Here is a 21,652-nt window from a genome sequence, read left to right on the forward strand (position 1 = left end):
AATGGAAATAAAATTAATCCGTGCAAGACACCCAAAAGTATGAAAAAAAAATTTTTTTACCACAAAAAAATGTTAATTTTAGTACACACAAACTGAAAAAGGCATGCACAATTACATGACACTTACTTTTATTGAAGATCTGGTGATGATTGATGGGATGGGAGGAGGGGAGAGAGAGTGTTAGTGTTTAGAAGGGGAATCCCCTTCCATTAAGACTTGAGGAGGCAAGTCCTTTTCTGGGGTTACTTCCCTTCTTCTTTTAATGCCACTAGGACCAGCTTCAGAGTCACTGGACTTCTTTCGCACAACATATCTGTCCATAGTGGCCTGTACCTCTCGTTCCTTTATGATTTGTCTAAAGTGGTTCACAACATTGTCATTGTAACAGTCACCAGCACGGCTTGCAATAGCTGTGTGAGGGTGATTTTCATCAAAAAAGGTTTGCACTTCAAGCCATTTTGCACACATTTCCTTAATCTTTGAAGTAGGCAATTCCTTCAATTTCTCTCTCCCCTCCTTTGAACCAGTTTCCCCAGGTCTGGCCTCTTGCTCTTGAAGTTGATCTATCAGCTCATCAGTGGTTAGTTCTTCATTGTCCTCCTCCACCAACTCTTCCACATCATCCCCACTAACCTCCAACCCCAAGGACTTCCCCAATGCCACAATTGATTCCTCAACTGGTATACTCCTCTCAGGGTTAGCCTCAAACCCTTCAAAATCCCTTTTGTCTACACATTCTGGCCACAGTTTCTTCCAAGCAGAGTTCAAGGTTCTCTTAGTCACTCCCTCCCAAGCCTTACCTATAAGGTTTACACAATTGAGGATATTAAAGTGATCCTTCCAAAACTCTTTTAGAGTCAATCGAGTGTCTGTGGTCACTTCAAAGCACTTTTGAAACAGAGCTTTTGTGTACAGTTTCTTGAAGTTGGAAATGACCTGCTGGTCCATGGGCTGCAGGAGAGGAGTGGTATTAGGAGGCAAAAACTTCACCTTAATGAAGCTCATGTCCCCATAAAGTCGCTCTTGCCACGTCTGTAGGATGACCAGGGGCATTGTCTAACACCAGGAGGCACTTAAGTTCTAATTTCTTTTCAGTTAGGTAATCTTTCACATTGGGGGCAAATGCATGGTGTAACCAGTTATAGAAAAATTCCCTAGTGACCCATGCCTTACTGTTTGCCCTCCACAGCACACACAAATTATCCTTGAGGACATTCTTTTGCCTGAACGCTCTGGGAGTTTCAGAGTGATACACTAATAAAGGCTTAACTTTGCAATCACCACTAGCATTGGCACACATCAACAAAGTAAGCCTGTCTTTCATAGGCTTATGTCCTGGGAGTGCCTTTTCCTCCTGAGTAATGTAGGTCCTGCTTGGCATTTTCTTCCAGAACAGGCCTGTTTCATCACAATTAAACACTTGTTCAGGTTTCAGTCCTTCAGTTTCTATGTACTCCTTGAATTCATGCACATATTTTTCAGCCGCTTTGTGGTCCGAACTGGCAGCCTCACCATGCCGTATCACACTATGTATGCCACTACGCTTCTTAAATCTCTCAAACCAACCTTTGCTGGCCTTAAATTCACTCACATCATCACTAGTTGCAGGCATTTTTTTAATTAAATCCTCATGCAACTTCCTAGCCTTTTCACATATGATCGCTTGAGAGACGCTATCTCCTGCTAGCTGTTTTTCATTTATCCACACCAATAAGAGTCTCTCAACATCTTCCATCACTTGCGATCTTTGTTTCGAAAACACAGTTAAACCTTTGGCAACAACAGCTTCCTTGATTGTCGTTTTCTTGCCCACAATAGAAGAGATGGTTGATTTGGGTTTCTTGTACAACCTGACCAGGTCGGTGATACGCACTCCACTTTCATACTTATCAATGATCTCTTTCTTCATTTCTATAGGAATTCTAACCCTTATTGCTGTAGGGTTGGAACTAGAAGCTTTCTTGGGGCCCATGGTCACTTATTTTCCAGAAACAGCACCGAAAACACTGTAATAATACGAAATATTCCGATTGTATGCTTGAATGTTACCGCGGAGGCTGGCTGGTAAACAGTGGCACAGGCGGCACATGTGAGGCTGGCTGAGGGCGCACATTGGACGCGTCTCGGACGAAGGCCGCTGAGCGGGTTTTTGTCCACTATGCGGGGCAAAATTTTAGCGAACAAAGCGTCCGCTATGCGGATTGTCCGCTATGCAAGGCGTCCGTTATGCGGGGGTCCACTGTATAGTGGTACCAACACTCTTATATGGGTATGAAGTTTAGATTGTAAAGGCTGCAGCGAGGAGGCGGTTGGAGGCAGTGGAAATGTCCTGTCTAAGGGCAATGTGTGGTGTAAATATTATGCAGAAAATTTGGAGTGGAAATTAGGAGAATGTGTGGAGTTAATAAAAGTATTAGTCTGAGGGCTGGAGAGGGATTATTGAGGTGGTTTGGTTATTTAGAGAGAATGGATCAAAGTAGAATGACATGGAGAGCGTATAAATCTGTAGGGGAAGGAAGGCAGGGTAGGGGTCGTCCTTGAAAAGGTTGGAGGGAGGGGGTAAAGGAGGTTTTGTGGGTGAGGGGCTTAGACTTCTAGCAAGCATGCGTGAGTGTGTTAGATAGGAGTGAATGGAGACGAATGGTATTTGGGACTTGACAAGCTGTTGGAGTGTGAGCAGGGTAATATTTAGGGATGAAGGGAAACCAGTTATTTTTATATAGGCAGACTTGAGTACAGGAAATGGGAAGTACAATGCCTGCACTTTAAAGGAAGGTTTTGGGATATTGTCAGTTTAGAGAGATATGTTGTGTATCTTTATATGTATATGCTTCTAAACTGTTGTGTTCTGGGCACCTCTGCAAAAACAGTGATTATGTATGAGTGAGGTGAAAGTGTTGAATGATGAAAGCATTTTCTTTTTGGGGATTTTCTTTATTTTTGGGTCACCCTTCCTCAGTGGGAGACGTCCAACTTGTTAAAATAATAATAATAATAATTGCTCTGGGGCACTTTATATTTAAGTTGAGCCTCTCCTCACTTAATGACGGAGTTCCGTTCCTAAGACTACATTGGTAAACGAATTCATCACTAACTGCCTCGCATATTTTAATGGTAGTATGTTTGTGTCAAGCATCTTTGATATTGTTTTAACTCTTTCGGGGTCCAGAAGCCAAATTTCGAAGTATGCACCAGGGTCCAAGAATTTAAAAAAAAAAATTGTTATTTTTTTCATATGAAATAGTAGAGAATCTTTTTCCGAAGGTATTAAAGCAGAAAGTACAAAATTTGATGGAAAATTGACGAAATTATGCTCTCGCTAATTTTGATGTGTCAGCGATATTTACACGTCGGCGATTTTGCCAGATTTGACACCCATTTTAGGCCAGTTACATTATTCCAGTCGACCAAATTCTTAACTATTTCACTAGTACAGTGGACCCCCGCATAACGATATTAATCCGTTCCTGAGAGCTCATTGTTATGCGAAATTATCGTTATGCGAATGAATTTTCCCCATAAGAAATAATGGAAATCAAATTAATCCGTGCAAGACACCCAAAAGTATGAAAAAAAAATTTTTACCACATGAAATATACATTTTCCTACACACAAAGAGAAGGATACATGCACAATAGTAGAGTAGTACATGCACAATATATATTGTGCATGTACTACTCTACTAAATGAAGAATAAATGACACTTACCTTTATTGAAGATGCAGCAATGACTGATGAGACACTGTGTCCTGGGAGTGCCTTTTCCTCCTGAGTACTGTAGGTCCTGTTTGGCATTTTCTTCCAGAACATGCCTTTTCAAACTGTGTATGCCACTACGATTCTTAAATCTCTCAAACCAACCTTTGCTGGCTTTAAATTCACCAATATGAGCACTAGTTCCAGGCGTTTTTCCCTGTTCACCTGGGTGTTAGTCGACTGGTGTGGGTTGCATCCTGGGAGACAAGATTAAGGACCCCAATGGAAATAAGTTAGACAGTCTTCGATGACACTGACTTTTTTGGGTTATCCTGGGTGGCTAACCCTCTGGGGTTAATTGTTTCTTGGTATTCTCAATAAGCCACACCAACAACGGTGCTACAGCAGCAGCAGCTGACAGTGCTACAGCAGCAGCAGACGGTGCTACAGCAGCAGCAGACGGTACTACAGCAGCAGCAGCAGCTGACGGTGCTACAGCAGCAGCAGCAGCTGACGGTGCTACAGCAGCAGCAGACGGTGCTACAGCAGCAGCAGACGGTACTACAGCAGCAGCAGCAGCTGACAGTGCTACAGCAGCAGCAGCTGACAGTGCAGCAGCAGCTGACAGTGCTACAGCAGCAGCTGACAGTGCTACAGCAGCAGCAGACGGTACTACAGCAGCAGCAGCAGCTGACGGTGTTACAGCAGCAGCAGCAGCAGCAGCAGCTGACGGTGCTACAGCAGCAGCAGCAGCAGCAGACAGTGCTACAGCAGCAGCAGCTGACAGTGCAGCAGCAGCTGACAGTGCTACAGCAGCAGCTGACAGTGCTACAGCAGCAGCAGACGGTGCTACAGCAGCAGCAGACGGTACTACAGCAGCAGCAGCAGCTGATGGTGGTACAGCAGCAGCAGCTGACAGTGCTACAGCAGCAGCAGCAGCTGACAGTGCTACAGCAGCAGCAGCATCAGCAGTTGACCATGGTACCACAGTATTTCGATAATATTTCTCACCCTTTTTACCACAGGGTTGGCACTAGAAGCTTTCTTGGGGCCCATGGTCACTTATTTTGCAGATAAAATCACCAAAAACGCTGTAATAATACAAAATGCTCCGATTGTATGCTTGGATGTTACCGCGGAGGCTGGCTTGTAAACATTGCCACCAGCGGATCATGTGAGGCTGGCTCAGGCCTCGCATAGACGATTCTCGGACGAATAGCATTGAGCGAGTTTTTTAGCGTTATGCGAGGCAAAATTTTAGTGATAAAATGTATCGCTATGCGGATTTAACGTTATGTGATGCCAACGGTATGCGGGGGTCCACTGTATTACTTCTATTCTATTGATTGAGCACAAGAAATTACCACGTCAACTGTTTCAACTGCAAAATAAAGCGATTGGAAAATGGTAATTTGGCCAATTTAACACGAAGTTCAAAATATTCCAATTTCAAAATAGGGTCAAGAATAAACAATGCAGACATTCCTGGCACTAAACAAACATTTCCTCAGTTCATTAGTTACATTTTGAGGCTTTACAAATGAATTCTTAAGTCAAGTCAAATGAATTCCATTTTGATTTTTTATTCACGTAATGAATTTTTATTCAAACAAAAAAATAGAAGTCTTACTGTCATGCAATATTGTAATAATTGTATAAATGATATCACCACATTTGTGAACGTATATTAGACCCACCAGCTGGCGTGTATTAGAAGTGTGGGATCATTTGTTTATTCATGAACATCGGCAAAAATTTAACATTTCCTCTACTTTGAGCTCAGTTTCAACCATTTCCAGTACTAAAACCAGTCAAAATCATCTCTATTTCTGTAATATATCATTCATTCTATGAAATGAGACCAAGAAATCGCAAATACAGCTATAAAAAACACATGAAGAAACACTGCGAAGTCACTGTTTTAATCGAAAATTATGGTCTCAGTTTTTTTCCTCTCATTATGCACTGTGTGCTGCAGGATTTGTTATATGTGGTGCACACATACCTCATAGATGTATTGTCTCATATCTAGGCCCAAATTTACCACTCACAGCTTATCAGAGTGAGCTGTGCTCATGGCATAGATCTACAGATCTACTCAAAGCCGTAGATCTACGGCACGCACCCTGAAAGGGTTAATGTCACCTTTGCACTATTTATAACATTGCTGGTACAGTGTAACCTCAACTTATGATTTTAATCCATTCTGTGACCTTGTTTGTATCCTGATTTGCTTGTATGCCGAGTCAATTTTCCTAATTTAAATTAAGTGAAATGCAATTAATCTGTTTCAGCCTCTCAGGAGGCATGACAAAATAATGCTTAGTTATCTATCACAATTCAGCTAATATGACATAATAAACAATATTAATAAATAGAAACATGATATATACTCTTGAATGACTAAAATAGGCCATAATATGGAAAGTGATGGCGACACCAGCAGTGGCAGAAAGCATCTTCCATTTGCTCTCCCACTCTAGTATCTTCCAAATCCATAACCCCCACAACTAGCTTGTGTTTATGATTAGTGGTGAGGTTGTCACATATGTAAACACACGTGTGGTCAAGACAGATGTATATACAGGTGAAGACATAATCACTGTGGCCACATTTGTGCTGGCGGCATCCACAGTGGTGGTGGTGGCAGCCAGCTGCCCCACTCTATGCTGCTGCCTTCTTCGTTTCTCTAGTTTTTTTTTGTAGTTTATAATTGCTTCCTGAACTGATTGTATGCAAATTCTGTCTCTTTGGGCGAGGCATTGTGTAAGAAATTTGTAAATACAGTGGTCCCTCGTTTATCATCGTTAATCCGTTCCTGGAAGTGCGACGATTATCGAAATAGATGATTTTCAAATCAATTTTCCCCTTAAGAAATAATGTAAATACAATTAATCCGTTCCTGACACCCAGAAGTATTGAAACAAAAAATGTTTTTACATGAAATATAGATTATTACTTTTATTAGCACACTGGCCGATTCCCACCAAGGCAGGGTGGCCTGAAAAAGAAAAACTTTCACCATCATTCTCTCCATCACTGTCTTGCCAGAAGGGTGCTTTACACTACAGTTTTTAAACTGCAACATTAACACCCCTCCTTCAGAGTGCAGGCACTGTACTTCCCATCTCCAGGACTCAAGTCCGGCCTGCCGGTTTCGCTGAATCCCTTCATAAATGTTACTTTGCTCACACTCCAACAGCACGTCAAGTATTAAAAACCATTTGTCTCCATTCACTCCTATCAAACACGCTCACGCATGCCCGCTGGAAGTCCAAGCCCCAAGTACATAAACAATACAATGGGACATGATAAATGAAACATTAACAGCATAACACTTACCTTTATTGGCGATTCTTCTTAGTGTATGGAAGACTGGAGGAGGAGAGAGATTGGATTAGTTACTGTTTGGACGGGGAATCCCCTTCAATCAACACCTCGGGTACCAAGTCCTTTTCTGGGATTACATACTTCTCTTCTCTGTTTCTTAATGCCACTAGGGCCAGCTTGAGAGTCACTGGAGTCCTGTCTTGCAAAAAAAAGTGTCCAGAGAGCTCTGTTTCTGGCATCTCTTTAAAACTTCCCTAAAATGGGCCAAGACTCTGTCACTGTACAAGTTGCTGATATGGCTTGCAGCATCCTTCTCAGGGTGATGTTTCTCCATAAATCTTTCCACCCTACCCCACATTTCAAAAATCTCCTTAATTTCTGAAGAAGGCACCTTCTTCCATCTCTCTTCCTCCTCCTCTGCAGCAAGATTCTAAGCTGCGATCTGTTGCTGTTCCTGCTGAAGCTCTTGCAGCTCCTCAGTGGTTAGCTCTTCATTGTGGTCCTCCACCAACTCTTCCACTCCCTCCAAACTCACATCCAACCCCATGGAACTCCCCAATGCCACAATAGATTTTAAAACTGACATAGGCTCATCAGGGTCAGCCACAAACCCTTCAAAATCCCTCTTGTGGACACAATCTGGCCACAGTGTTCTCCAAGCAACAACAGCTTCCTTGATTTCCTTTTTCTTTGCCACGATGGAAGATATGGTTGTATGGAGTTTGTTGTACATCCTGGCCAGTTCGGCCACACGTACGCCACTTTCATATTCAATGATTTTTTCTTAAATTCAATCGTATTTCTCACCTTCTTTACCTAAGGCTTGGCACTAGGAGCTTTCTTTGGAGCCATGGTAGCTTATTTAGCACTTGCAAGCATTAAAATGAATGGAATATTATGAGGGAACTGTCACTCACTGGTAAACAATGGCACACTGGCTGGGAAGGGAGGCCGAGACGGCTCAGAGCCGTGAATACGTGTCCAGGACAAACGACGATTAGTGAGTCAACTGACCATTTGCGAGCCAATGTTTTGACGAAAATAACACAACGATTTCTAAAAAGGACGACTATCGAGCCCGACAATTGTCGAGAGACCACTGTATAAGACAAAATTACACATCCCAAGGGTCTTCCTTTTGACCCTTGGTTGGCACTGAGATAGCCGTGGTCATAGCAGCTGTACCTACAGCCACCCAGAGGGTTACCAATTTCTATTTTGAAGCATTTGGCACAAAAATATAAAAAACAAAAATACGAAAAATGTCTAAAAATGACAACATATTATTATTACTATTGTATTATTATTATTATTATTATTATTATTATTATTATTATTATTATTATAATTATTGTTATTCTTAGTATGTACATATTATAATTATTATTATTATTATTATTATTATTATTATTATTATTAATACATACTGTTATTATTTTTTATTATCACACTGGCCGATTCCCACCAAGGCAGGGTGGCCCGAAAAAGAAAAAACTTTCACCATCATTCACTCCATCACTGTCTAGCCAGAAGGGTGCTTTACACTACAGTTTTTAAACTGCAACATTAACACCTCTCCTTCAGAGTGCAGGCACTGTACTTCCCATCTCCAGGACTCAAGTCCGGCCTGCCGGTTTCCCTGAACCCCTTCATAAATGTTACTTTGCTCACACTCCAACAGCACGTCAAGTATTAAAAACCATTTGTCTCCATTCACTCCTATCAAACACGCTCACGCATGCCTGCTGGAAGTCCAAGCCCCTCGCACACAAAACCTCCTTTACCCCCTCCCTCCAACCTTTCCTAGGCCGACCCCTACCCCGCCTTCCTTCCGCTACAGACTAATACACTCTTGAAGTTATTCTGTTTCGCTCCATTCTCTCCACATGTCCGAACCACCTCAACAACCCTTCCTCAGCCCTCTGGACAACAGTTTTGGTAATCCCGCACCTCCTCCTAACTTCCAAACTACGAATTCTCTGCATTATATTCACACCACACATTGCTCTCAGACATGACATCTCCACTGCCTCCAGCCTTCTCCTCGCTGCAACATTCATCACCCATGCTTTACACCCATATAAGAGCGTTGGTAAAACTATACTCTCATACATTCCCCTCTTTGCCTCCAAGGACAAAGTTCTTTGTCTCCACAGACTCCTAAGTGCACCACTCACCCTTTTCCCCTCATCAATTCTATGATTCACCTCATCTTTCATAGACCCATCCGCTGACACGTCCACTCCCAAATATCTGAATACATTCACCTCCTCCATACTCTCTCCCTCCAATCTGATATCCAATCTTTCATCACCTAATCCTCTTGTTATCCTCATAACCTTACTCTTTCCTGTATTCACTTTCAATTTTCTTCTTTTGCACACCCTACCAAATTCATCCACCAATCTCTGCAACTTCTCTTCAGAATCTCCCAAGAGCACAGTGTCATCAGCAAAGAGCAACTGTGACAACTCCCACTTTGTGTGATTCTTTATCTTTTAACTCCACGCCTCTTGCCAAGACCCTCGCATTTACTTCTCTTACAACCCCATCTATAAATATATTAAACAACCACGGTGACATCACACATCCTTGTCTAAGGCCTACCTTTACTGGGAAATAATTTCCCTCTTTCCTACATACTCTAACGTGAGCCTCACTATCCTCGTAAAAACTCTTCACTGCTTTCAGTAACCTACCTCCTACACCATACACCTGCAACATCTGCCACATTGCCCCCTATCCACCCTGTCATACGCCTTTTCCAAATCCATAAATGCCACAAAGACCTCTTTAGCCTTATCTAAATACTGTTCACTTATATGTTTCACTGTAAACACCTGGTCCACACACCCCCTACCTTTCCTAAAGCCTCCTTGTTCATCTGCTATCCTATTCTCCGTCTTACTCTTAATTCTTTCAATAATAACTCTACCATACACTTTGCCAGGTATACTCAACAGACTTATCCCCCTATAATTTTTGCACTCTCTTTTATCCCCTTTGCCTTTATACAAAGGAACTATGCATGCTCTCTGCCAATCCCTAGGTACCTTACCCTCTTCCATACATTTATTAAATAATTGCACCAACCACTCCAAAACTATATCCCCACCTGCTTTTAACATTTCTATCTTTATCCCATCAATCCCGGCTGCCTTACCCCCTTTCATTTTACCTACTGCCTCACGAACTTCCCCCACACTCACAACTGGCTCTTCCTCACTCCTACAAGATGTTGTTCCTCCTTGCCCTATACACAAAATCACGGCTTCATCAACATTTAACAATTCCTCAAAATATTCCCTCCATCTTCCCAATACCTCTAACTCTCCATTTAATAACTCTCCTCTCCTATTTTTAACTGACAAATCCATTTGTTCTCTAGGCTTTCTTAACTTGTTAATCTCACTCCAAAACTTTTTCTTATTTTCAACAAAATTTGTTGATAACATCTCACCCACTCTCTCATTTGCTCTCTTTTTACATTGCTTCACCACTCTCTTAACCTCTCTCTTTTTCTCCATATACTCTTCCCTCCTTGCATCACTTCTACTTTGTAAAAACTTCTCATATGCTAACTTTTTCTCCCTTACTACTCTCTTCACATCATCATTCCACCAATCGCTCCTCTTCCCTCCCGTACCCACTTTCCTGTAACCACAAACTTCTACTGAACACTCTAACACTACATTTTTAAACCTACCCCATTCCTCTTCGACCCCATTGCCTATGCTCTCATTAGCCCATCTATCCTCCAATAGCTGTTTATATCTTACCCTAACTGCCTCCTCTTTTAGTTTATAAACCTTCACCTCTCTCTTCCCTGATGCTTCTATTCTCCTTGTATCCCATCTACATTTTACTCTCACTGTAGCTACAACTAGAAAGTGATCTGATATATCTGTGGCCCCTCTATAAACATGTACATCCTGAAGTCTACTCAACAGTCTTTTATCTACCAATACATAATCCAACAAACTACTGTCATTTCGCCCTACATCATATCTTGTATACTTATTTATCCTCTTGTTCTTAAAATATGTATTACCTATAACTAAACCCCTTTCTATACAAAGTTCAATCAAAGGGCTCCCATTATCATTTACACCTGGCACCCCAAACTTACCTACCACACCCTCTCTAAAAGTTTCTCCTACTTTAGCATTCAGGTCCCCTACCACAATTACTCTCTCACTTGGTTCAAAGGCTCCTATACATTCACTTAACATCTCCCAAAATCTCTCTCTCTCCTCTGCATTCCTCTCTTCTCCAGGTGCATGCACGCTTATTATGACCCACTTCTCGCATCCAACCTTTACTTTAATCCACATAATTCTTGAATTTACACATTCATATTCTCTTTTCTCCTTCCATAACTGATCATTCAACATTACTGCTACCCCTTCCTTTGCTCTAACTCTCTCAGATACTCCAGATTTAATCCCATTTATTTCGCCCCCCCGAAACTCCCCTATCCCCTTCAGCTTTGTTTCGCTTAGGGCCAGGACATCCAACTTCTTTTCATTCATAACATCAGCAATCATGTTTCTTGTCATCCGCACTACATCCAGGCACATTTAAGCATCCCAGTTTTATAAAGTTTTTCTTCTTCTCTTTTTTAGTAAATGTCTACAGGAGAAGGGGTTACTAGCCCATTGCTCCCGGCATTTTAGTCACCTCATATGACACGCATGGCTTAAGGAAGAAAGATTCTTTTCCACTTCCCCATGGACAATAGAAGAAATAAAGAGGAACAAGAGCTATTTAGAAAAAGGAGAAAAACCTAGATGTATGTATATATATATGCATGTGCGTGTCTGTGAAGTATGACCAAAGTGTAAGTAGGAGTAGCAAGATATCCCTGTTATCTAGCGTGTTTATGAGACAGAAAAAGAAACCAGCAATCCTACCATCATGGAAAACAGTTACAGGTTTCTGTTTCACAGTCGTCTGGCAGGACGGTAGTACTTCCCTGGGTGGTTGCTGTCTACCAACCTACTACCTACATACATATTATAATACATACATAATAATACATTATAATACATACATAATACATAATTATAATACAAACGTATTATAATTATTATTATTGTTATAAATTTAGGGAACTGGAGCACAGATGCAATTTCCTAGATCAAGAGGCCATCACCACGTACATAATAATAATAATAATAATTGTGATATAATAATAATAATAATAGTAATAATTGTGATATAATAATAATAATAATAATTTCTGTCTCATAAACACGCTAGATAACAGGGATATCTTGCTACTCCTACTTACACTTTGGTCACACTTCACAGACACGCACATGCATATATATATACATACATCTAGGTTTTTCTCCTTTTTCTACATAGCTCTTGTTCTTCTTTATTTCTTCTATTGTCCATGGGGAAGTGGAAAAGAATCTTTCCTCCGTAAGCCTTGCGTGTCGTATGAGGCGACTAAAATGCCGGGAGCAATGGGCTAGTAACCCCTTCTCCTGTAGACATTTACTAAAAAAGAGAAGAAGAAAAACTTTATAAAACTGGGATGCTTGAATGTGCGTGGATGTAGTGCAGATGACAAGAAACAGATGATTGCTGATGCTATGAATGAAGAGAAGTTGGATGTCCTGGCCCTAAGCGAAACAAAGCTGAAGGGGATAGGGGAGTTTCGGTGGGGCGAAATAAATGGGATTAAATCTGGAGTATCTGAGAGAGTTAGAGCAAAGGAAGGGGTAGCAGTAATGTTGAATGATCAGTTATGGAAGGAGAAAAGAGAATATGAATGTGTAAATGCAAGAATTATGTGGATTAAAGTAAAGGTTGGATGCGAGAAGTGGGTCATAATAAGCGTGTATGCACCTGGAGAAGAGAGGAATGCAGAGGAGAGAGAGAGATTTTGGGAGATGTTAAGTGAATGTATAGGAGCCTTTGAACCAAGTGAAAGAGTAATTGTGGTAGGGGATCTGAATGCTAAAGTAGGAGAAACTTTTAGAGAGGGTGTGGTAGGTAAGTTTGGGGTGCCAGGTGTAAATGATAATGGGAGCCCTTTGATTGAACTTTGTATAGAAAGGGGTTTAGTTATAGGTAATACATATTTTAAGAAAAAGAGGATAAATAAGTATACAAGATATGATGTAGGGCGAAATGACAGTAGTTTGTTGGATTATGTATTGGTAGATAAAAGACTGTTGAGTAGACTTCAGGATGTACATGTTTATAGAGGGGCCACAGATATATCAGATCACTTTCTAGTTGTAGCTACACTGAGAGTAAAAGGTAGATGGGATGCAAGGAGAACAGAAGCATCAGGGAAGAGAGAGGTGAAGGTTTATAAACTAAAAGAGGAGGCAGTTAGGGAAAGATATAAACAGCTATTGGAGGATAGATGGGCTAATGAGAGCATAGGAAATGGAGTCGAAGAGGTATAGGGTAGGTTTAAAAATGTAGTGTTAGTGTTCAGCAGAAGTTTGTGGTTACAGGAAAGTGGGTGCGGGAGGGAAGAGGAGCGATTGGTGGAATGATGATGTAAAGAGAGTAGTAAGGGAGAAAAAGTTAGCATATGAGAAGTTTTTACAAAGTAGAAGTGATGCAAGGAGGGAAGAGTATATGGAGAAAAAGAGAGAGGTTAAGAGAGTGGTGAAGCAATGTAAAAAGAGAGCAAATGAGAGAGTGGGTGAGATGTTATCAACAAATTTTGTTGAAAATAAGAAAAAGTTTTGGAGTGAGATTAACAAGTTAAGAAAGCCTAGAGAACAAATGGATTTGTCAGTTAAAAATAGGAGAGGAGAGTTATTAAATGGAGAGTTAGAGGTATTGGGAAGATGGAGGGAATATTTTGAGGAATTGTTAAATGTTGTTGAAGATAGGGTTGCTGTGATTTCGTGTATAGGGCATGGAGGAATAACATCTTGTAGGAGTGAGGAAGAGCCAGTTGTGAGTGTGGGGAATGTTCGTGAGGCAGTAGGCAAAATGAAAGGGGGTAAGGCAGCCAGGATTGATGGGATAAAGATAGAAATGTTAAAAGCAGGTGGGGATATAGTTTTGGAGTGGTTGGTGCAGTTATTTAATAAATGTATGGAAGAGGGTAAGGTACCTAGGGATTGGCAGAGAGCATGCATAGTTCCTTTGTATAAAGGCAAAGGGGACAAAAGAGAGTGCAAAAATTATAGGGGGATAAGTCTGTTGAGTATACCTGGTAAAGTGTATGGTACAGTTATTAATGAAAGAATTAAGAGTAAGACGGAGAATAGGATAGCAGATGAACAAGGAGGCTTTAGGAAAGGTAGGGGGTGTGTGGACCAGGTGTTTACAGTGAAACATATAAGTGAACAGTATTTAGATAAGGCTAAAGAGGTCTTTGTGGCATTTATGGATTTGGAAAAGGCATATGACAGGGTGGATAGGGGGGCAATGTGGCAGATGTTGCAGGTGTATGGTGTAGGAGGTAGGTTACTGAAAGCAGTGAAGAGTTTTTACGAGGATAGTGAGGCTCAAGTTAGAGTATGTAGGAAAGAGGGAAATTATTTCCCAGTAAAAGTAGGCCTTAGACAAGGATGTGTGATGTCACCGTGGTTGTTTAATGTATTTATAGATGGGGTTGTAAGAGAAGTAAATGCGAGGGTCTTGACAAGAGGCGTGGAGTTAAAAGATAAAGAATCATACATAAAGTGGGAGTTGTCACAGTTGCTCTTTGCTGATGACACTGTGCTCTTGGGAGATTCTGAAGAGAAGTTGCAGAGATTGGTGGATGAATTTGGTAGGGTGTGCAAAAGAAGAAAGTTAAAAGTGAATACAGGAAAGAGTAAGGTTATGAGGATAACAAAAATATTAGTGATGAAAGATTGGATATCAGATTGGAGGGAGAGAGTATGGAGGAGGTGAAAGTATTCAGATATTTGGGAGTGGAGGTGTCAGCAGATGGGTCTATGAAGGATGAGGTGAATCATAGAATTGATGAGGGGAAAAGGGTGAGTGGTGCACTTAGGAGTCTGTGGAGACAAAGAACTTTGTCCTTGGAGGCAAAGAGGGGAATGTATGAGAGTATAGTTTTACCAACGCTTTTATATGGGTGTGAAGCATGGGTGATGAATGTTGCAGCGAGGAGAAGGCTGGAGGCAGTGGAGATGTCATGTCTGAGGGCAATGTGTGGTGTGAATATAATGCAGTGAATTCGTAGTTTGGAAGTTAGGAGGAGGTGCGGGATTACCAAAACTGTTGTCCAGAGGGCTGAGGAAGGGTTGTTGAGGTGGTTCGGACATGTAGAGAGAATGGAGTGAAACAGAATGACTTCAAGAGTGTATCAGTCTGTAGTGGAAGGAAGGCGGGGTAGGGGTCGGCCTAGGAAAGGTTGGAGGGAGGGGGTAAAGGAGGTTTTGTGTGCGAGGGGCTTGGACTTCCGGCAGGCGTGCGTGAGCGTGTTTGATAGGAGTGAATGGAGACGAATGGTTTTTAATACTTGATGTGCTGTTGGAGTGTGAGCAAAGTAACATATATGAAGGGGTTCAGGGAAACCGGCAGGCCGGACTTGAGTCCTGGAGATGGGAAGCACAGTGCCTGCACTCTGAAGGAGGGGTGTTAATGTTGCAGTTTAAAAACTGTAGTGTAAAGCACCCTTCTGGCAAGACAGTGATGGAGTGAATGATGGTGAAGGTTTTTCTTTTTCGGGCCACCCTGCCTTGGTGGGAATCGGCCAGTGTGATAATAAAAAATAAAAAAAATACAATGTAATAATAATAATAATAATAATAATAATACAATGTAATAATAATAATAATAATAATACAATAATTAATAATAATAATAATAATAATGAGAAACTTCAAAGGGCTATCAGTAGTTGGTGCCACCATCAGCAAAACATTGGTAACCACAACTAATACACTTTTCACCTGCCTAGACTTAAGTAGTTCATTAGTATTAGGTTAAGTCTCCCCGAAATGCCTCAGCATGATAGTGGCCTTCTTTGCTCCAATCATATTATATGTAAACACATTGTAACATGATATGTAAACACACATTGTAGCCTTTGCAAAGAAATAAATATTTTATGTATTTATTTATTCAAGGAACCTCCCTTGAGGGGGAAGTTCGTATCCTGAAATTTTGTTCGTATCCAGGAATCAGAAAATCGACCACACGACAGTTCGTATCCTGAAAAATTCGCATGGTGGGGTGTTCGTAAGCAGAGGTTCCACTCTGTATTGTAATAAACAGAATAGACGAAATCAGCTCTAATATACATTAGTTTGGTATGTATATTGGTCAAAGAACCATCGTAAGTGAGAGTCGTTGGTAAACAAGTGGTACATCGCTAAGTGAGGAGATGCCGTACATTATTTAGGTATGCATACTTATCGGAGCAAGAGGCTGGTAACCCCTTCTCCTGTATATATTACTAAATGTAAAAGGAGAAACTTTGGTTTTTCCTTTTGGGCCACCCCACCTCATTGGGATGCGGCCGATGTGTTGAAAGAAAGAAAAGCATACTTATCAGAGAGCCTTTTGTAGGCCCGAGTCATCAGTAAACGAGTACATTGGTAAGTGAGGAGAGGCTGTATTATATTTGGTGTAGGAGCGGTAGGTGTCAAGCTACTATACCTGCCTTTCTACATTAAGACTACAAATATTTTAAGATAAGTAATGAGTGTACTGTATAGCATTGTATTGCTCTGGGGTGGTTTAATTGTTGTATATTACATATAGGTGTGGTAGCCACTTTGGCTACCATACCTACCACACCTGACTCTCAACAATAAATACTACTCACCTCTCAAGCTACATTAAGACCACAAATATTTAAAGGTAAGTAATGAATATACTGTGTATGTCTTTTAGTTTTTATTGTTTTTAATGCCTAGTTCTCTTGCTAACTTAATATATGTTTGTAAATTTATCTGGCATATATATGCATTTATTAGTGGAAAAAATGGCGTTCTGCTTTACGGCAATTTCCACTTTACGGTGGTAGCCTGGTGCCTAACCTGCATAAATTGTTTATAATTCAGTCTTGCCAAAGTTGTAATTTTTAAATATACACTTAAAATTTGACTAATTTCTACCAAACAAACATCAGCTCTCCATGCTTAAAATGAATATATGTAATGTATTAATGCTTTTGGTTAAAAATAGCAAAATATTATTAACAATTTGTTTTTTAGTATTTTTAGTGATTGTATCTGCAAATATGATGAAGTAAATCAATTTGTTTTGAAATCCTTTGAACTTAAGTGCAGATGATTGTAAGCTGGGGATCTACTGTACAGTATTTGTTTCCTGTTGAATGATATAATGTTTATTTGTATTGTTTCTTACAGGATTTCCAAGTATTCCATTGGCTGAAGCACACAGATATATTAAAAGTTTTACACTGAAGGTTCCTTGGTATAATATTAAGGGCATCAGTATTTGGTGTATGATTCACTCTTGTTATGACTGTAAGTGTCTGAAGGATGCTAGCATTATTAATACTCATAAAGAGGATCAGAAAGAAAAAATTGAGAGTGATATCAGCAGTAACTCTGCTTCCAAAACACCTAATTCAGTTGACACATTTGAGGAGGCTTTAAGAGAGAAAACAAATAGTGATTTGCTATTACCATCTCATGACTGTAAATCAGAGGATCTGGATATCTCATCAAAATCTGGTTGCACTGTTGTTAATGTTGTTGTTAATAACACTGAAGCTAAACGCAATTACAGGTGGAAACTGAAAAATTGGTACCACTCAGTGAAGACTCACTGTGCTCGGACTTGTGGGTATTCAAAACAAGGAATGACAGAGGAAACTAAATATATGACACTTAGTGGGCTTGCTGCAAGAGAAATTACCCCAGAACAAGTAGTGGAAACTGTAGTTAAATCTCTCAGATATCCAAAGGAAAAAGTTAATTCACCTATGCTTCCAGCTAGTGGAAGTTTTGAATCTTTTATGAATGACTCTTTTACAAATTTACATAGTGCCTTGGAAAGTACCTCAGATAATGGAGAATTGAATGCGACCAAGGTTAAAGTGGCCCATAAAGTAGTGCCACTTGTGGACTTAACTACATCAAGTAACGTGGATGAATTAGATGTCTCGCCTGTGTCTTCCAAGCCTCGGAAACGATCTAAAGCAAAATCCCTAAAGACATTGTCTGATTCATCAAAAGATGTAAAAATGTTTGGAAAAAAGAGAAGCACTTTGTATGATTGCTCGGGAAGCCCATCAGCAAAGAGGCAGCACATGTCGAGCATTCAGGAAGACAGCATAAACCCGATCATTTCATCTACTGAGAGCGTATTTCTTGATGACAGCAGATCATCCTTAACACCTGTAAAACATGTGAATAATGATAAGGATTGGGAAGAAAGTGATGGTAGCAAGCTTTCTAGAAGACCATTGTCACTACTGGAGATGATGGTTGCAGAAGAAAAGAGAGGTGAACTTGAGCTTGACCTGTCGAACAACTTCCCAGGGAATGCATTACTGGTTGCTGAGGCTCGCTTTAGGAAACTTATCAACATGAATATTATTGGTGTTGTTGGAATCAACAAAGCTGGAAGGTAACTCAAATATATAATAGAAATTAAATAAAAAAATTACCTGCTCCTGCACTGCTTTCTAGTTCTTTATTGTTACATTAACAGTTCTTTATTGTTACATTAACAGTTCTTTATTGTTACATTAACAGTTTTTTATTGTTACATTAACAGTTCTTTATTGTTACATTAACAGTTCTTTATTGTTACATTAACAGTTCTTTATTGTTACATTAACAGTTCTTTATTGTTACATTAACAGTTCTTCATTGTTATATTAACAGTTCTTTATTGTTACATTAACAGTATTATATAAAGACCTGTTGTGTATTGTCTGCAAGTTAACACTGTAGCACTTGTAGGCCTATACTGTTGTGTAGTATCTGCAAGTTAATACTATAGCACTCATAGGCCTATACTGTTGTGTAGTGTCTGCAAGTTAACACTGTAGCACTTGTAGGCCTATACTGTTGTGTAGTATCTGCAAGTTAATACTATAGCACTCATAGGCCTATACTGTTGTGTAGTGTCTGCAAGTTAACACTATAGCACTTGTAGGCCTATACTGTTGTGTAGTATCTGCAAGTTAATACTATAGCACTCATAGGCCAATACTGTTGTGTAGTGTCTGCAAGTTAACACTATAGCACTTGTAGGCCTATACTGTTGTGTAGTATCTGCAAGTTAATACTATAGCACTCATAGGCCTATACTGTTGTGTAGTGTCTGCAAGTTAACACTATAGCACTTGTAGGCCTATACTGTTGTGTAGTACCTGCAAGCTAATACTATAGCACTCATAGGCCTATACTGTTGTGTAGTGTCTGCAAGTTAACACTATAGCACTTGTAGGCCTATACTGTTGTGTAGTATCTGCAAGTTAACACTGTAGCACTTGTAGGCCTATACTGTTGTGTAGTATCTGCAAGTTAATACTATAGCACTCATAGGCCTATACTGTTGTGTAGTATTTGCAAGTTAACACTATAGCACTTCTAGGCCTATACTGTTGTGTAGTACCTGCAAGTTAACACTATAGCAATTATAGGCCTATACTGTTGTGTAGTATCTGCAAGTTAACACTGTAGCACTCATAGACCTATACTGTTGTGTAGTATCTGCAAGTTAACACTATAGCACTCATAGGCCTATACTGTTGTGTAGTATCTGCAAGTTAACACTATAGCACTCAGGCCTATACTGTTGTGTAGTATATGCAAGTTAACACTATAGCACTCATAGACCTATACTGTTGTGTAGTATCTGCAAGTTAACACTATAGCACTCATAGACCTATACTGTTGTGTAGTATCTGCAAGTTAACACTATAGCACTCATAGGCCTATACTGTTGTGCAGTGTCTGCAAGTTAATACTATAGCACTCATAGGCCTATACTGTTGTGTAGTATCTGCAAGTTAATACTATAGCACTCATAGGCCTATACTGTTGTGTAGTATCTGCAAGTTAACACTATAGCACTTACAGGCCTATACTGTTGTGCAGTGTCTGCAAGTTAATACTATAGCACTCATAGGCCTATACTGTTGTGTAGTATCTGCATGTTAATACTATATCTGCAAGTTAACAGTATAGCACTTATAGGCCTATACTGTTGTGTAGTATCTGCAAGTTAACACTATAGCACTCATAGGCCTATACTGTTGTGTAGTATCTGCAAGTTAATACTATAGCACTCATAGGCCTATACTGTTGTGTAGTATCTGCAAGTTAATACTATGGCACTCATAGGCCTATACTGTTGTGTAGTATCTGCAAGTTAACACTATAGCACTCATAGGCCTATACTGTTGTGTAGTGTCTGCAAGTTAACACTATAGCACTCATAGGCCTAAACTGTTGTGTAGTATCTGCAAGTTAATACTATAGCACTCATAGGCCTATACTGTTGTGTAGTATCTGCAAGTTAACACTATAGCACTCATAGGCCTATACTGTTGTGTAGTGTCTGCAAGTTAACACTATAGCACTCATAGGCCTAAACTGTTGTGTAGTATCTGCAAGTTAATACTATAGCACTCATAGGCCTATACTGTTGTGTAGTATTTGCAAGTTAACACTATAGCACTTATAGGCCTATACTGTTGTGTAGTACCTGCAAGTTAACACTATAGCAATTATAGGCCTATACTGTTGTGTAGTATCTGCAAGTGAACACTGTAGCACTCATAGACCTATACTGTTGTGTAGTATCTGCAAGTTAACACTATAGCACTCATAGGCCTATACTGTTGTGTAGTATCTGCAAGTTAACACTATAGCACTCGTAGGCCTATACTGTTGTCTAGTATATGCAAGTTAACACTATAGCACTCATAGACCTATACTGTTGTGTAGTATCTGCAAGTTAACACTATAGCACTCATAGACCTATACTGTTGTGTAGTATCTGCAAGTTAACACTATAGCACTCATAGGCCTATACTGTTGTGCAGTATCTGCAAGTTAACACTATAGCACTCATAGGCCTATACTGTTGTGTAGTATTTGCAAGTTAACACTATAGCACTTATAGGCCTACACTGTTGTGTAGTACCTGCAAGTTAACACTATAGCAATTATAGGCCTATACTGTTGTGTAGTATCTGCAAGTTAACACTGTAGCACTCATAGACCTATACTGTTGTGTAGTATTTGCAAGTTAATACTATAGCACTCATAGGCCTATACTGTTGTGTAGTATTTGCAAGTTAATACTATAGCACTCATAGGCCTATACTGTTGTGTAGTATCTGCAAGTTAACACTATAGCACTTATAGGCCTATACTGTTGTGTAGTATCTGCAAGTTAATACTATAGCACTCATAGGCCTATACTGTTGTGTAGTATTTGCAAGTTAATACTATAGCACTCATAGGCCTATACTGTTGTGTAGTATCTGCAAGTTAACACTATAGCACTCATAGGCCTATACTGTTGTGTAGTATCTGCAATACTATGGCACTCATAGGCCTATACTGTTGTGTAGTATCTGCAAGTTAACACTATAGCACTCATAGGCCTATACTGTTGTGTAGTGTCTGCAAGTTAACACTATAGCTCTCATAGGCCTATACTGTTGTGTAGTATCTGCAAGTTAATACTATAG

The 21,652-nt window shown here is 40.1% G+C and overlaps 1 protein-coding gene across 2 annotated transcripts in view; it reads left to right on the forward strand.

The window, feature by feature from the left end:
- The window catches only part of LOC128696380 (uncharacterized), a 320,039-nt gene that overhangs the window by 78,390 nt on the left and 219,997 nt on the right, over positions 1-21,652 (forward strand). For both annotated transcript variants that reach the window (XR_011392930.1, XM_053787632.2), the window contains exon 7: positions 17,340-18,567. Coding sequence is in view for 1 of the 2 variants with exons in the window: in XM_053787632.2 (XP_053643607.2) it covers positions 17,340-18,567 (1,228 nt within the window). In the remaining variant the exon portion in view is untranslated. The remainder of the gene's footprint in view (positions 1-17,339; positions 18,568-21,652) is intronic.

The sequence above is a fragment of the Cherax quadricarinatus genome, chromosome 39, assembly GCF_038502225.1.
Source record: "Cherax quadricarinatus isolate ZL_2023a chromosome 39, ASM3850222v1, whole genome shotgun sequence".
Classification (NCBI taxonomy): Eukaryota; Metazoa; Arthropoda; class Malacostraca; order Decapoda; family Parastacidae; genus Cherax; species Cherax quadricarinatus.